Here is an 18,812-nt window from a genome sequence, read left to right as displayed (position 1 = left end):
GGATGTCAAAAGACAGGTTGGCACTGAAGTAAAATGGTTCAGTGAGAAGTGTCTGCTCTTCACAAAGACACTTTCTGGGGTTTTTTGCAGCTATAGCACACATACATTGCTTATCATGGGTTGAAAATTTAAGTGATATGACTGACAAATTCCATATGGTATACTAATTTTGAGTGAGCTTGTTTCAACACAATATTGGAAACCAAATTTTTTAAAAGATATTTAATAACTTAATTTAGAGACTCCCAAAAATCCTCACTTTCCTCCTCCTCTGTTCACACAAAACAGGGAAACCTAAAACAAGGGTTGAAAGCAGAAACTACATTAATTCAGATTTAGAAAAGAGACACAAAGTTTAAATAGAGAAGATCTTTATTACTGCATTAGTACAGTAATAAAGGTACATTAGGAGACACTGTTGATTTTCCACCTTTCACAGCCCTCAAATCCAGGTTCCATAAAGCTCAGCAAAGAGGCAGAAACTGAGGGCCTGTACTTAAATTGTAGACAGTTTAGAGGAAGTAAAAGTGTTTCCTCAGTGAGAGATTAAGTATTTACTCTTTTCCAAATAAACTAATTAAAACCCGACTTACTGCAATTAGTTAGGCAATGTTTCCACATCACTCTACAATTAAAACAGCCATTGTAAGGAAGCTTGGAAAGAATTCTGTATTTCAGTTGCTCAAGAACATTTGTCAAAATAAGATTGTGATCTTCTCTTCAAGTAGGCGTCACCATCACTCATTTGCAGTAAGCCCTTGAGGAAATTCCTCTAGCTACAGAAGTTCCTCTTTTACAGGAGGAATGAGACTTCATGCAGAGGATTTTTGTATTATTATAATATTATTATTATTAATATATAAAAACTTTATAGACATGACTTTCACTCTAGTAGCTCATAGCAAAGTTGATAATATGACAAATTAAAAACCTTTAATATATGAAAATCTTGTCTAAATCAAAGTTACATGTTTTCAGCCTTAGAGAAGTATACCTCATTAGGGTAGATGCCTCTGGAGATGCACTTACTGTAGCATATTAAAAGTAAATTGCATTTTATCTTTTCTTCTCTCTAAGCTTAACTCACTTTTGCACCCAAAACATGACTCTTTTCGTAAACCTTTTCACCTACTTATTTAATCCTAGATTTGATTTAGTCACATTTTTCTTAGATAGGAAATCTCATACTAGAGCAATGCCTCCAGAAAAACAAACAAACAAAAAAAAAACCACACACACAGAAAAAAAAAAAACTTCACACAAAAAAAAAAAAATCCAACAACAAAAAACCTGAACAGGAAGGCCTGTTACAATTGCTCCCAGAGTAAAAAGAGGAAAATGGTTGGTTAAGCAGTTGCTGGAGGGGCCAAAAACAGAGTTATGTTCTATGGCAGGTTGAGGCAAGTGAACACAGTAGCAAATGGCAAGCAAAAAAAGGAAGCCTCTACTCTCCATAGAGGGACTATAACTCAACTGCAAAGGAAGAGACCTGACAGCTCCCAAGGCACTAGACTCAGCTCTAGCACTCTGTATGCTTACTGCAGGCAGAGCAGACCCACCACATACTTACCCACTTCTGTGAACCAAAATGAAGAGGAAAATGCAGAGGGTAGAAGAAACAGTAGAGAGGAAGTATGTAATGATACTGCAATCTTACAGGTGATCAGTAAATTCTAAAACAACTATGCTGATGTTTCAGTACATGTAAAAAAGCCATGGGACACAGACACATAACAGGATAAAAGGCTTTTCATTCTCATAGCTGAGGAGAATGTCCAACAGCAGATGAAAATTTGCAGTCATAAAGATTAGCTTAAGGGATAAATCCAATTTAACTGATACATGCAAACATACAAGAAAAAATCAGCACATTTTAAAAAAGAGCCTGGAATGCCACATTTATACATCTACAACCTCTTTTCTTTGGGGAGACAGGTATGGATATCTTTCTTTTTCAACTGTCTGTATATTTGCATGAGTACATTGGTAAGCAACAATTCAAAAGTTCAAAGTGTGCTGTATCACAAACATATATACACACATACCCTTCCTTAACTGCCATGCAACTAGAAGAATCAACTTACTTTTTCCTTGGTCCTCAATTCATTAAATATCTGCTGAATTTCCAATTTCCAGTCATCTTGCATGGAGTGGAAAGACTCTTGAGGCATTTCAGTCATAACTGCCCCTTCAATGGCAGTAAGCTGTTCAAGAATTAAGGCAAACGATGGTCGGATATGAGGGTCCTGCTCCCAGCATTCTAGAATTTATCAAAATCCCGTCAGATTGTAACAGCACACAGAACTTTTTGAAGAACTACGTGAATTTCAAGTTACTTGCAACTGCATTTCAAATTCTAATGTGTTCTCTTTACCTGCAAGACATTCCCAGTCCCATCTCAGTTTACAGAGGTGACATTTACCTACCTGTATTCAGAGGCTTGTTTCTGTATTAATAGTCATTTTTTTGTCTATTTTTAGCATCCAAAATAGCAAAACTAGCAATATTGTATGGAAAGAATAAACAAAAAGGTAGAAGAATTCACTAAACACAAGGAAATAGCCATTAGCAAGCAATGTTTATTTCTCGCTGAAATATTTCCAGAACATTTTTGACACTCATGAATTGTCAAAATGAACACTCATGAACATTTTTGACACTTGTGAAGTGTCATGAATGAAAATAAAAAGACATTTGCAATTCTTTTCCTTGGGATTTTAATCTTATCTTCTATTAATCCATAGTAGAATCCCATAATTTATGAAAATTAATGCAATTTCAGAGTAGAAAAAAAATCTGTGAAATCAGAGCACAAACTGTACTGTTGCTACTGAAAAACTTATATGCAACATCGTCTCTGTAACATTAGACTGCTGTGTAAAGAAAAACAAAATACTTGGTACACAGCACACTATCAAATGAGGTATTTATTTGGCAACCCATGATTATTTCATACCCCCAAAACATAACTATTTAAATACATAGGAAGAAACAATGTGGATACCTTTCATTAGTTTTGCAAATGGCTCAGGGCAGGTGGATGGAATGGGCAAAGTAAGCTTATTGACAGCTACTCCATAAGCCACAGCGAGGCCATCAATGCCACGGTAAGGAACTTCTCCTGTAAGCAGTTCCCACAGCAACACTCCGTAACTACAAAAGGTAATTTTTAAACAGTTATTTTCTGAGAAAGAAACAAGAACACAAGAAAACACGTATCTGTCCAACCATGTACTCAAATTTATGAGGATTTTCCAGTCAAAGGTGAATGCCTTTAAGTCAGTTCTACTTTTGTAATCGTGAACCTTTCTGGTTATAGTGATTAAGCAAATTGGGTGTAAATTTAAGACTGGCTCACATTCTTATTCAAAATGTAAGCCTGAAGCCACTTATATAGAAATGCTAGTTTCCCATAACTCTGACCTACAATAGGAAGTCTGAATGACAGAAAAACAAGCAACCTTCGACCCACAAAAAAAAACAACAAAAAAAAAAGCCAATAGGAAGAAATCCTCAGCAGAGCATTTAGGCTGTTCCCCTTTCCAAATATTTCCCAGTAATATACCTAGAGGGATATATTTTTTCTTTTTTAAATAGCAGTAACAAAAATGACAGAAAACTCCCATCTTTATCTGGAAGTTTGAATTCTAATCCCATCATGTATATATGAAGGCCAACGAACTTGTCATTTCCACTGCAGACGCAACAGGTTTGAGAAATTATTTCATGCACACACAACAAATTTCTCCATACTAGAAAAAATCTCACCCACAAAATCCACACAAAACAACATTCTTTTCAGTAAAAGGTGGTGGCATTTTCTCAGAGTCAGGTACAGAAATGCAGAACCACAGGAATTCCTATTACTAGTAACAATAACCATAAGAACTTCTGCAATGCTCTCCACTCAAAGAAGAGTTGGGTGATGCTTTTACCTTCTTTGGGTCTGTATGCCCAATGCTTGGCTTGTTCAAATTACTCCAGCCCCTGCAAAGGGCAGGGACAGCACACTGGTTGCTGTGGCTCCAGAGCTCCTATTCTACCACCACTGAAATGGACAGCATTCACAGTCATTTTTGTGGAAGTGGGAATTACTCCTTTCAGAATGTTAGCCTAAAGTGGACTTTATGACTGGATTTGGTTTTTGTTCCTTCCTTCATCCCCCATGCTCCCTCCACTTCTCTTCCTGCCAGGGAACCACTACCTGTAGAACAAGGATACAAAGGATAACCTAGTGCTGCTTTTGAATAGTAAAGTGAGCAGGCAAAGGACAAAACAATACAAACTACCACTGTTGCCCCTTCATTCCAAGTGTGCAAAGAAGCCACCTGCAAGTTTTGCAGGACTAGACTGAACTTTCCAACACGAGAAGAAAAGCATTCTGCACTGAGGAAGTGACTAGAAATGACACCTCAAGTGGAGGTGCCAGATGTGACAGGGAGAAGAACACACACCAGTTAAGGTTTTCTATCACTGCTTAATGAGAAGAAGTCAGTCAGCATTATATAACACCTTACAAAATCACTTTAATAAATAATAAAACAACAAACTACACAATATCAGCACAAATATCAGTAGTGCATTATCTATGGTCTTGTCTGAGAATTTTTGCATTTCATAAAATCTTAAAAACTAATGAATTTACAGTGCTAACACTTCATCAAAAGCTGAAGGAAAAAGACTGCACCTGCACCCAAAAGAAAAAGGAATTTAAAAAGTCTTAGGCTTCTTAATAATTCCCTCCTGATTTTTCTGGTCTAATTTCTGCATTTGCTTGTATACTGGAAGAAGGTTAAAATAATTAATTCCAATTAGTTTGAAAACAGCGGTATTCTGACCATAATGAATGCAACACTTCCTGTGGTACATACACATTTTATGCCTGATGGAGGAATTCTCCTGAATTATGGCTCCTGCGTGTCTTTGGAGAAAGCATTAAAAAAACCCCATCTCTCAACAAGTACAGACTGTTCTAATTCAAGTAATTCCCTTGTTCAGACTATTCCATGCATATCTTCGCATGAACTCTGAAGTTAAGCAAAATAATAAATTTAACTAAAAAGAAGTTACCTTTTATAAAAAAGCTGTCACACTATTAGATTTAGTTATATTTACAATTCAAGCCTTTAATCTTAAAGTGCTCTCAACAGTGCCAAGAAGGTGGTCACAAAGTTTTAAACAGACCAACACAGAAACAGCCTTTTAATGAAAGCAGTCGTAATGTCAAGAACCAAGAGCCAGCACCATGGGGGAAAAACTGAAAGGAGGAAGCCTAAAGACATTATGGTCTTGATACGCTGGAACTTTTAACTACTTCAGCATAATAGTTTTTAACTACTACTAGGGAGGCACTAATCTGCTATTATCTAGGAAAACAGCGACTTGTTAACTCTCTCTTTCAACAGCTCACATACAATTGTCTTATGCATACAGCCTGAGCTTCTAATAAACAGTTTTTTTAAAGAGCAAAAGCCATGTCCCTTTCCATCATCAGCAAAAGGCAAAGCCACAACCATGTAATTGAAATACATATTTCTAAACCCCAAAATGAATACACCTCCAAAAATATGTTAAGTATTTTAATTATTAAAATTATTTTTCCTTCAATCAAATGTGGTTTAAGCCTTACTGTATCTCGCTCCACTGAAAACTTGCTGATTTTACATATTTTAGGGGCTGAAAGTCTGTAGGTAACGTTCTCAAAGTTTATTTTACTCTACAATCCATCTCCTAGAGCGGGGGTTACTAAGCACTGCTAGGTGAATCACTTTAAATTTATACAAATGTTCCAGGCAAAAGCAACTACTAATTCTGCTGTACAGTAGATGCTCCCCGGCTTTGCCAAGGGCTTGTACAACCAGGACATACTCTAAAGACCACTGTTGAAGCACACCATCAGCACTTGGAAATCTGTAGGCATATTTGCACTTTAAGGCTCCACACAAAACCAATACTGACACACCACTCGGAAATGCGTGATGACTGATGGAAGGGTAGGGTTGGCACAGTAGAATTCTTGTTTGGGAATTTGGAAGCACGTGCCAGAATAAAACACAGTAGTTGAAGCTCTGGTCTGGAAAGCAAATCATAAATGTGCAGGGCTTGGAAAGCACTAGTTCTGCTATCTAGGATGACACCTGAGAACACACAGCCTGGAAGGCTCTGCATAAAAATACTCCCATAACATTTCTGAGCACTGGCAGATTCTAGAGACTATCTGGAAGTGTAAGTTGCCTCAATTTGTGCAGCCTCAATTGCTCTTTTTTTTCCTAGACAGAGGTTTGCAGATTTCATTCAGAGCCTCAGCACTCAGTATGTGTAACTGAGGTTTAGAAATTTGCTGAAACATACTGTTTTTGTCTTACAGAGATCCATATACTTAAATTGGTAAACTGAAGGTTCTTTAAAACAAAAACCACTCCTGTAACCAGGATATTCTTTATTTGCTTTTCTTTTAAAGAAAGAGTAAAGATAAGCAACAGAATAGATCAAGGTGCAGTGAGCAGAAAATGTTTAGAAGCTAGAAGGTCTAAACTATACTGCAAAACACAGCCTGTCTACTTAAAAACCTCTCCTGTTAGACTTCCATCATTGAACTAAATACTTACATTTTTACAAGAGAGGCGTGCAGAAGAGAAGGCGAAGAAGAGAAATACTGTAGGTTCCAAAAATGTAAACTAATGTTGCAGCAGAATATAAAATAATTGCATCAAAGCATACCCCCTCAGATACCTAAAATCACAGCAACAAGACTGGACAGGACCTGTAATTAAGCATGGAATACAGCTGATTAGGGAAACGCCTACACCCAACCTCCATCCCGCAAAAGAAAAAAAAATTTAAGAAAAAAGTAAGAAAGAATGGAAAAAAAAAAAGAATGAGGCCAAAGATGCTTCCCAACTGGGCATCAACTGAGACTAACGTAAATAAAATTGTTTCTAGAGACAAGAAGACAAATGAGTGTCACAAAACAGCAGTGCAGATACAGAATCATCACAAGAATACCAAAAGTATTACTTCATGCTGTAGAATATCATGCATTTAAGCAAAACAGAACCCTATTTAAGAATTATACAATACAGAACATGCATAAAGCAACAGGAGAAAACAGATTAAAGTCCTCCTCTCCTTCCCCAAATAGCTATCTTGCACCCTTCAGAGCAAATGTATCAAAAAGAAAGGAAATGCAGACTTTTCAAGGTGGGGCACAGCAGCTTTTAGAGCCTATTGTGCAATCACTGCTTTTCTGCACTCACAAAACAGAACTAAATTAAAACTAAAGTTTAAATTACCTTTCTACAGTACATTTATCCCACACTACACCACTCAAAAATAGCATCTGTAGTGAGAGTCATATTATTTATATTATCCACAATAACATCTTAAACGAGAAATTCACAAATTTAACACAGGGCATTTCCCATCTTTAAAATTAGAGAGCAAGTTAAAACAAATTTGTGCTGAATACACTCTCCTTAATCCAGCTACTGGAAGCAAAATCTCTGTAAATGTAGAAGCTTTAACCTAGCATTAACTTTTACACACACATTCCAGACTCCTAAAAACAGCACTAATTCAAGTTAACACTTGGCAAAGTTCTAGTTTGCACCTTACTATTATTTGTCAGGCATATAAGGCAGTAATTGATTGGTCCCATTTTTAAACAGACTGAGAGTTTCCAAATATTAAATATAAAATAAAACCACCAAAATGAGATCAGTCATAAATTTATGTATCAAGAGCACAAAGTTATTTACATTAAGACTCCAGAGAAACACTTGGGTATATTAACCAACAAATATTTTAATGGCTTCTCTTAATGAGGGTTTGCTTTAAAAAAATATTCTTTATTTTCCCTCCTCCTCCCCTAGTTTGTAAGTAATGGATAAAAAAAGGTATAACAACTGAAGTAGATACTTTAAAATGCTTTTGTTTCTTAGAAGAGCTAAACTAGCCATATGCAGAGGCAATAACCTAGCAAACCACCAAAAAAAAATTCTGTCCAAACCCTCAACACAGTTGCACTGAACATGGTCTTCAGCAGAATAACTTCTTACCTCCAAATATCACTTCCTTTAGAAAACATGGAGGACTTGATAACTTCTGGAGCCATCCATGCATAAGTTCCTGCTGCACTCATTTTAGTCGTTCTGTGCCACTCTCTAGCCAGACCAAAGTCTGTAATCTTCAGAGTTTTATTACAAATGTCATCATGCTCCATCTTCTCTAGCAATAAAACTGCAAAAGATAGAGTTTGTAAATTAATGCAATGGCAATAAAAAAATACATTTCTGTTACTAATTTCACATACAACTTGTATTGCACAGATAATTGTATACTTTTAGTGTTGCAAAAATATTATTGCAATTTTTATCTGCATGAAAATGTTTTTTGATAATTTTAAGTTATTCCAAGCTCTAGAACCAAGAAATATCTACAGTGTCATGAGCTTTTTATGCAACTGTAGGAGCATATGTTAAATTAGTACAAGAAATACAGTGGAGATGGAAAATAAATTAGATAATTTAGGAAAGCCCAGAATCCTAATATCCCAGATGATGACAGACTGTCAGAAAATCATCCACTTTGCAACCAGATTCTGGAATAATAAAAACAGCAGCAGTAGTAAACCAAAAACAAATGTAAAGAATTCTTATAAAAGACTGATAAAACAAAGTAGCATTATGTCACCGTATAAAATCCATTCTTAATAGCACACTCCATCCTGGCCCCTACTCATCTTCAAAAGCATGTAACAACTGAAAGAGGTGTGGGGAAGGACACAAGCAGGGTACTCGAAACAAAATAACCATAGCTACAAGGAATGGTTGATAGAAGGAAGCCTTTTCCTAGCCTTCCCCTAGGAAAAGAAACATTTACAAACAAAAATCTATATAACAATACCTCGTTAATGAAGACAACTAAAAAAAAACCTGTAAAAACTGTTCAAAGTTTCTCACTACAAGAAATGGACACCATTGGGTAAAACTAGCAGATGAGATTCAAACATGTGCCAGTCGTTCACATAACACATAGGTGAACTTTGTAACAAGATTCTGAACTTTGGAATTCTTGGCATGGTATGTGAATATTATTATTTAACATAGATTTAAAAAGCATCTCTACAAATTCACAGAACTTGATATAGGGAATTTAAATTAAAAAGTTTATTTTTAGTTTAATTTCATGAAATCCCTGGACCACAAATCAGAACAAAGTTGGGAAACTATGTGCCAGGGAAATTAGTTTGCCTTTGGTGTCCCCAGCTGGCAACAGGCCACTGGACTTGGATCCAGTCCCTTTTATGTTAAACACACTGCACCTTCAGGAATGTTAAAGAGTAAGTTATCCTTTTTATGCTGTTGCATCCTACAGTGCCTGACTTGTTCAACGAGACATTATTGACAGAGTTGTAGCACCTCTTCAGGAAACAGTGTTGCAAGAAGAGAACTGGGTAATTGTGTCAGAGCTCACAAGGAGGGAGACAACAGATGGAAAGGAATCATTTTAACACACCATAGTTGAAATTCCATATTCAGTTCCTCTGTCAATGTTTGAGAGCAACTGTCAGTTTTAACTTCCTATTGAAATTTTCTCCTGGGACAAAGACCAAAAATTAAATTACATGTAAGAAACATAAATGTGCAGTTTCCAGCTGTATGTAGAGCAAAACACAGTACAGGAAATCCATTAACAAAAAAGCAGACAAAGACTTACCCTCCCTTACAGAAGAAAAACAGATGACCCAGCACTTGCAATTGAAAGAAATAATTCTTACTGGTAGAGATTAACTCTTACAAATATTTCAAAAATTACATCAAATCCAGATAAAAGGAAAAGAACCCACATTCCATTTTCAATAAGCTTCTTAACAGAGCAAGAGAAATGAAGGCCAAAATGGTACAGACAAAGCAAGAGCTTACCAATAAGAACCACCAGAACAGGTTAAATTCATCCAAGTCTTTATACTTTTATACTTGAATCAAAGACCTATTGTTTGCTGTTCCATTTCAAACATGTTCAGCAGAATTCCTGACATTCCTTGTCAGTCAATGTGACCGAAACCAAAAACAGTCAGTCTTGCAAAAGGTAATAACTGGCATGTGACCAAGTTTCATCCTTCAAAGGGACAACATTTCTTAGCAGTTCAAACTTCCCTTTCCGGTTGGTAGCCAGGCAAACAATACCTCACACACATTACTTAGCAGCTGGGCAGTAAAAATGCTCAGCATGGCTGAGTAGCACTCTGTAAAACAGCTTACCTTGGAGTAGCCTAGCAACCTTTACTATAGCATCCTTCTGCCTCTTCCATAGCTTCCTGGCCCTTGCTGGCTGCTAACCTGGGAGAAGCTATTTTAAAACCACCACAGTTTGCCCTGTTTACTCAGCATCCCCCTTGTTTCTTTTACAAACCTTTAGATTATCTTTTCTGGCTCCAATATACATGCAATGTTAAGTTTAACACTTTAGTCAGTTTAACACTTTTGGGTTTACTTCAATATTTTTCAGACTTTTTATTTTCCAAGAAGAATCAAGTTCATACTTACATTCTAGCTTTGCTCCTGGCAAGAACAGCCTTTTCAAAATATTTAGATGTGCAAAGACTACTTGAAAACAAAACCCACCAACACCCATAGATTAGATTAGGTATGCAGAAATGCAGGAAAATCCTATGTGCTCACTTATTAACAAGTAAGTAAGACATAGGATAAGGATATTTATCTAACACCTTATTTATTTTTACATAAGCAAAACCACATACAATGTTTCTGAATGATTCAAAATTGAAGGTGATTAAGTTTGGTCCAAATGTAAAACTCTATCTTGGATCCTTACCAAAACATTCCAGCCAGATATAAAAAAATGATCAAGTAGTCTAAGGTTGCATATGATTTCTACCTGCAACACCATTTTCAACTAAATTCTGAGTTATTACATCTCTCCTTGTGACTCTACCTTTCAGCAATGAGATCAAGGAGAAAGCAAATCTGTTAACATCACAGAGCAAAGGCTTGGGTGACAAATAACAGGCACTCCTTGAATATATGAGACAGCACATGCCCAGAAATATTTACAGCAGGGCAACAAAGATATGTTATTTTCAATAATTCTTGAAATATAAATAAAAAAATTAAAGATAAAAGCCAGGTAAGTCAGAGAGAAAAATAAAGTGCTATGCAGTAAACTGGTATTAAAAGTGGTAGATAAGATATCCTAGAATCATAAAGGTTGGAAAAACATCTCCAAGATCATCAGGTCCAACCTTTGACCAAACAGCACCATGTCAACTAAACCTTAGCACTAAGAACCACATCCATTCATTTCTGGAATATCTGCAGAGATGGTGACTCCACCAGCTCCCTGGGAAGCACAGTCAGAAGGTAGTGCCCACTCTAAGAAAGAATAGACCATCATCCTAAAAAATATGCAGATTTTCATAAGATCAATCGTAAAATCTATAGCTATAAAGAAGAGATGAAGGAAGAAGAAATGCCTGGCTATTCTGGCTAACAGAAAACCAGCAAGCTACATGCAGCTGTGCAAGTAGCTCATTCAATTCTACAAGACAATAAAGAAGACTTAGTTGAGTAGAAACAGGGAGGTATCAATAGAATTTTACGAAGCGTAACACCTCATATGAAATATTGAATGACTAAACCTGCACGTCCATGTCAAACAACAGGAAATAAAGCAGACATAGAAGATAGAATAGTTAGGATCCAGTAATGTATTTTATATCAATAAAAATGGGAAGAGCTTGTCCTTTTTGCTAGGCTAAACAAAGGTTCAGAGAAGTTATGAGAACAGAAGTTACCCATAATTAACAATAGAATGCAGACCTACAGCACTGGTGCTCTTATAAACAAAATATTTTCCTAGGTACTCTGGCTGGTCCGGATCTTACAGGTACACTTCTGATTAAACTCAAGTTCTAGATCTGGAGTTAGCAGGGTAGGGAATTTTATTGCTTCTTTTCTCCCATCCCCATTTCAGACCTCCTCTGCAGTGTAAAGCAGAGTTCACTCCTCAAAAAAAAGTCTCAAGATCCAACACACATTCCTGTTAAACCTAATGGTCCCTGAAATAGTATTGCCATTAATCTTTCTTGCTTTCTGCACTATCATTGTTACAGTTGGAATATTTTTCTACTGATCTTATGGCACAATGCAAATATTTCATGGTGTAACAGTATGCAGGTAAGATGTTTTGCATACTTTTAGAAACCAAAATCTAACTCTTTGCCATGGAGCTTGCCAGTACTTCCTAAGTCTGTGTTCCTCTAATTAGAGCAGACCCAGCAACAATCATCTGCCACACAACTGTTTCCATGCAAAGTGTTCTTAGTTGAGAAAAGCACAGAAATTGTGCTTGAAAAGGAGGCATGGGTCCCAGGAAAATCCTCCTCAAATGCTCCCAGTTGCCACTCCTTTTCCTGTACCATTCCCATCCCATCAGTCCCATCTCCAAACTCTCCACACTGGTAATAAAGCTCCTTTTAATGTGAGCAAAAGCCGAAATATACATAAAGTAGCAGACCAAGTCTGGCCAGAATTGAACAAGAACTGCATTCTCTGTGCTTTTGAGCTTGGGTTGAAATTTTATTGGGGAAAAGGAAAAATCAAGCAAGAGCCTACATATAGACCAATAAGCCAGAAATAATAGAACAGAGCACATTTAGACAAATCAGACTCCTGGGGGTGCACATCTGGTAAACTCAAGTACAGAATGACACCCCCAGTGCTATTTTCAAGACTAAGCTGAAAGCCTAGAGAAAAAGTAGAAGTACTAATTTAAATTGCAAGCACTTCGTTTAAAGCATAATTCTAAATAAAAGACTCACATTCCTGCCTCAGCATCTCTCTTTTTTGTTAAAATTCATATAATTAAGGGAACAGCATTTACAGCAAGCCTGAGGGAGGCCTGGACAAACATTTTAGTCAGGACATCTAGGAAATGTATACCTAGAACTAAACTCTTCAGTGCTACTTTTTTATTGTGGGTTATTCCCTACGGTGTTAGTTTTATTTTTGTTTCTAAGTACATATAGATGGTAATTCTCCAAACTTATCTAGCCAAAGCCCCCGTTTAAGACAACATTTCAGTTGAATTTTTTTTTTAATCCAAAGACTTCATATAATTAAAGTCAGTTTTATTGCATGAACAATTAAGAATTAAGAAGATATTCTGAGAGAAGCCAAAGTAAAGGATTGAACACCTTTTCAGTAGTTCAAATGTGCTGAATTCAAATTCCCTTCTAATACTTAAACTTAAAAAAAAAAAAGATCCTGAAATATTGAAGTCCATTCTATCCCCCCTATCATCTTTGTACTTTCTATTATACCCCCCTTTATATTACCTATTTTGTTAGTACTAAAAATAATACATTAAGCAACCTTATTTTCCCAAGATAGTCAATTGCTACCAACCATTCCTTGCTACTTTATCTACAGTTTGCTAAACAGGTGACTATCATGAGCTTTGCAAATATAAGCTATTTAATACCACAGCTATTTAAGTTACTATGATTATAGGTAAGAATGCCTATATATCCACTACATTTACCACAACTGATAAAGTCATTCTTAGAGAACACTATAAAGGGAAGAATGTTGGTATGCTGCACAACTCAACTAGCAAATAGAGATTGTCCAGACAATGCTGCTACTGTCTCTGTTCCCCCTGCACTCAGTCAGTTCCCTCTCCAACTGTTTGCAAGCAATTCTGGTTCCTGGTAGTTCACTAAATCAACATGCAACAAAACCAGCAGGGTGACCCTGCATCTTTACCTGGAGACTAACAGGCAGAAAAAAACCTTATTAAATGTTATGTATTCAGTTAATGAAACACAATACCTTGTCCATATTAAGAGACCCACCTCCATAATTTGGAACTGTTATTTGGCTCCAATTGTAATTAGAAATTAAAATTTCAATTGCTTATAGAAGCCATATCCAGATTTTAAACTGTAGATTAAGCATCACAGTGCAAACCACAAATTAAATATCTCACTGAGAACATTAACTGATTAGAAACTCTTCTGTATATACAAAAGATTATACTTTTTCCTATGCATCACTGCTTCTTAAATACCCTCCTTTTCTCCCATGGCTCTCAGGATGGTTTCTGCTATCTCTGTAGCTACTATCTGTCAGATTGTGATGGGCTCACCAGATTAAGATCAGAGGTCACCATCAGCAAGGGAATTTTATCCTTTAAACACTGATTACACTTACAGAAGACTTTTTTAGTCTATGGATACTGTGCTCGCCTATTATCTATGTAATTTAACAGCAGGAATACAACCAGTTCTTAATTTTCACACTTAACTGAAAGGAACAGTTTGTACTTAAATGCATTTGTCTAAAAATATCCAGCTTAAAAAAAAAAATCCAAAACAACCAACAACCCAAGAAATGTACCTCAAAGGAGCCAACATATACTGAAAAAAAAAAAAAATCCTGAACAAAGTGTTCCCAGTTGGAAAGCCAAAACAAGACAAGACTTGACACAAGAAGTCCTCGACATCATGAACTGACAAATACACACTAACCTCATAAGAAAAGCACAGCCCACTGTAGGATATGTGGCAAAAGAAAAGCACAAAGGATAAGAATAACTAGGAGCTACCTGCCTTCTGAAGAAAATGGAGGGAGAAGGAAAGAGAGGAAAAGGGAAAAGAGATTTCAACAGCTCCAACACACCTTGCATCACCATTTTTTGCTTCCCCTTCACTTATTTAATAACTATTATTAAAGCAACTTTTGGCAAATGGAAACTTGAGAGAAAGAAGCAGTTTTAACAAGTTATTGGCACAGACTACAGATGCTGCAAGTTACTTTACTCCATGCCATTTGTGCTTCACTTGCTCTTCAGATAGGTCTGTAATGCAAAACAGAAATTTTTATTGTGTTGTAAGAGGAAGTACTAGAGGTAATAAGCATTTATAATTAAACATTCAAACAACCATAATTTAAACACTAGATCAGCAGTAAATTCTGAAAAATTTAGGATTTGGATACTACATCAGAAAAAAATCAAAATCAGACTGGACAACAAACATTCTCAAGTTCTCTTTAGTAAAATATTGAATTTAACTCTCCTATTTAAAAACTAAATTTAAGAAAAAACAACCTCATTAAAGCAATTTCTCCATAATTTCACAATTACATGGAGATCAATCACTACTGAAACTTAGCTTTAAAGCTCAAAACACTCAGTTGTGTTCTATCTACCAGGAACTTCCTCACTTATTTGAAACTGCATAAAAAAGTTTTTGTCAATACATAACCTATCAGGTACTGTTTACTCCAGGAGAAACTTGAAGAAAATATTAATTTCCTGCCTAACCCAAATTTAAGACTTGGCCATTCCCCACATCAATATATGTCATACAACATACAGAACTTAACAGGCAATGCAGATGATTATAATCTCACAAATGGCATCCAGGGGCAAGAGCTGACTGAGGTTACCTTCCTTCAGAACTAACAATTTAAGTTATCTACCATTAGTCAAATCACCTTTTCAATATTTTGTTTTGAAGCTATGAATATTTCATTCAAATTTGGCTTGGATTTATAGTTATATTTCTGAAGTCAGCAGAACATGACTCGATGCAGTTTGATATTTCAAGCTAATCAGAAGAATACACAGCCTCTGAGTACACAGAAGTATTTACATAGTTGGCATACTTTTCCTGATCATAACACATTACACTCCGCAATTATAAACTTCCTTGTTGCTTTAGTTTTTGTAATCTGTCTCCAGGTGCATTTGATGTGTTGAAATTCGAACATTTAATAAAAAAAAAAGGTCACATCAAAATGAAATAAAGTTTAACAGAAATACATAGATACATACCTAAAAAATTAAAAATACATTCTATGTTTAAAGGTGACTTACTAGCAAAGCTTAAGTAAAGAGGTGCAGTCTGATGTCACAACCTAGACAGTAAAAGAGTCTGTTGCCACTGAAACACTTACCTTAACCTCCTCTTCATTTATAGCCCCTTACCCTCTACAGCTTTTTGCCCCCAGACTGAGTCTAGCAGCTGGGTAGTCTTGGGAGACTCAACCATCTCAGCAGAAAATGAAGCCTGCAAATAAACCAGCTTAGACTAGTTTCCTGCTGAGTCTCTCCAAAGTTTTAACCTGATGTACTGACCACACAGGCAGAGACTGAGTTGTGTAGATTCTGCTGACAGGTGGGAGGGGGAGAAGCTGCCTGGAGGTGGGTGGGGAAGCCTCCTCATGCAGCTATAGCTGCCCGAGGAACCCAAGTGGCACCTGTTGCAACAAGTGGGAAGTCAAGCAATAGAAACAGGTCAACCCTTTTACATCTAGTTTTAGTCAGAGATTTAAATATAGGATCCAGCTTTGCTATGCTTTTTTTTTTCCATTATAAAATCCCCTTTGATGAAATCTACTATTGGAAAGAACCCAACCATTAAATAAACCAAAAACAAAAAAACCTCCTGGGTCCCTTTGAAGATGCCAACTGCTATGAATCCAAATTCTGGTTGTAGATACCTAGTCAGGTTTAGTCCTTGAGTTCTGTTAGAATCTCATCAGTTAACATGAAACCCTTAACACAATTTCTATGAGGAATCTTAATAGATTACACTTTATTAAGAATTTTTAGGTTGTCAGTTTCTTTTATAAAGAATATTTGAAAGAGTCTTGGTTTTAACAAAAAATTAAAAAAAGCCAAATGACATGTTACCTACCAAACAAAGCAGGAAAAAAAAAAAAGACAATTTTTGAGTCTACTTTTTTTTTTTTTTTTTAATAAAAAACTTGGGAGGAAAAAAAATCCCATCAAAATAGATTCTGTGGGGTAGAATTCCTGCATTCCATCCTTGCAGTTTTCTTCATTACCCTCTCAGGACTGTGCATTTTCAAGAACAGCAAAGTGAGAACATTTATTTTGAAATGAGAACTCTGCAAATTTGACAGTGCTGTGTTCTTGAGAAGAGAAATGAAAGGGAAGGCTGATTGTCTCAATAGTGTAACACTAAGCAACAAGTTAAAAAGTACAATATTTTTCCTTTCTACATAATACAGGAGGAAATAAAAGCAATTGACTTCAGGCAGAACAGTGGCATCTAATCCTAATAGAAAAGAAAATCACAAAACTGGCTGAACATTTAGAACTAAATATAAACAGTTCCAAGGGTTAACTTGTCCCATAATAAACCACAGCAATGAAGCATTTACTCCTACATTTCTGAGAGGGAGGGCCGACTTATCAGCTCTGAGTTAATAGTACACCTGCCAAAACACAGATTTTAGTCACTATGAAGAGAACAAAGAATGATTATGTAGCCAACATTGGCATGTCTAGGACTGATTTAACTGGAGCTATGACCCCTATCCTACATAAAAAAAGTTAAAGCTGGCAAGAAGTTCCAAGAAGGAAGAATACTTCTGTCGTGACATTATACAAATATGCAATTTTTCCAACTTGCCATATTTAAACCATGAATTTAACATGCAGTAAGAGGCTTAAAATTTCAACATCCACTTATTTGCAGTGACTGGACTGGGGTAGGCTATTAGTAACATGGTCAAGCAAGGTAAAAATGATGAAATGTAGTTTAAAGCTGTCAATCCAGGAATGTACATTACACTAGTTGTTATTTTTGTACTGTGAATATAGACAGCCAAGTAATTTGGTATTTATCTGTTTGTGTCTGAATATAATATGTTTTTATATTTACTTAAATGCCATAATTTTGCTTCTAATAAACAAAAAAAAACCCAAGGTTAAAAATAAAAAGAAAAATATCTGCATTTTTAGAAGAATTATTACTGAAAATCATCGAAACAAATTTCAATGCCTTAAATTTTAATAAATAATTAGAAATAAATTTCAAGGTCAGAAATTACAGAAATTACCCTAGGCTGCAACCGCTCCTTGCAAATGTTTATCGTACAAGGTCAGCCTGTTTCAGAACTTGAAACACTGAAGCAAGTTTAGGAGAAAGTTCATACTCAGTGGTAAGAAAACTTACAGATTGCAAACAAAAAGCCATTCTCTTCTAAGGTCAAAGAAACCACAAAGCAGCATTCAATATCCAAATACAGTTCAGTGATGTGTTACTTCTCTATTCTTTTGAGGTTGCAGAACATTTTCATGGAACTTTTAATATTTGCTAAGAAGGTCCAAAGACATGTCCTGTCCCTGCAGCTCCAATGAGGATGGAGGAATTATCTGTAACTGACAACTCAATTGATATCTCAATTTCTTCTAATGCTTGGATAACAACACCAATGGTTAAATCCCAACCACACTTTGCAGTCTGTTTATTTAAGTACAATACCTCATTTAACAAGTGTTATGGTCAGCAGTTAAACTTATTTTTCACTGTTTAGGGGAATTAACAAAATTGTATAAATATTTTAACAGCTAATGGGAGGTGTTTAGCTGTCTGGTTTTTCATTGACCTTTGTGGAAATGGGTTGCTTGCTCAGTATAATTTTCAGAGGTATATGAACATATCTTTAGGGCACTAGCTATTAAAAAAAAAATTGACCCAAATAATGCTTGAAGTCTTCTTTAAGACACAAATATTAAAAACACTCTTATCCAAAGTCCTACACTTAAATTTATAATGCTACCCCAAAACAGAACTCTTTATCATTAAAAACAGTGACACAACAAACACAACATACAGACTAGAATGTGACTCTCCACATTCTCCATGAAGAGGTCACCAGAAACCCTGGTGCAAATGAAAGTCCTGAAGAAACCTGCTAGGAATGAGTATACCCAAGCAGATAAAAAAAAAAAAAAAAAACCAAAAAAACCCC

The 18,812-nt window shown here is 35.9% G+C and overlaps 1 protein-coding gene across 1 annotated transcript in view; it reads right to left on the bottom strand.

Annotated features, from left to right (window-relative positions):
* Nucleotides 1–18,812, bottom strand: part of MAP3K21 (mitogen-activated protein kinase kinase kinase 21) — a 40,053-nt gene that overhangs the window by 13,886 nt on the left and 7,355 nt on the right. Inside the window, exons 2-4 of the mRNA XM_021527112.3 lie at nt 8,058–8,238; nt 3,005–3,153; nt 2,085–2,260 (exon numbers count right to left, since the gene is read on the bottom strand). Coding sequence (XP_021382787.3) covers nt 2,085–2,260; nt 3,005–3,153; nt 8,058–8,238 — 506 coding nt within the window. The remainder of the gene's footprint in view (nt 1–2,084; nt 2,261–3,004; nt 3,154–8,057; nt 8,239–18,812) is intronic.

The sequence above is a fragment of the Lonchura striata genome, chromosome 3, assembly GCF_046129695.1.
Source record: "Lonchura striata isolate bLonStr1 chromosome 3, bLonStr1.mat, whole genome shotgun sequence".
In the NCBI taxonomy this organism is placed as follows: domain Eukaryota; kingdom Metazoa; phylum Chordata; class Aves; order Passeriformes; family Estrildidae; genus Lonchura; species Lonchura striata.
Note: the sequence above shows the minus strand (reverse complement) of the source record. Positions and strands in the feature narration are given on the sequence as shown.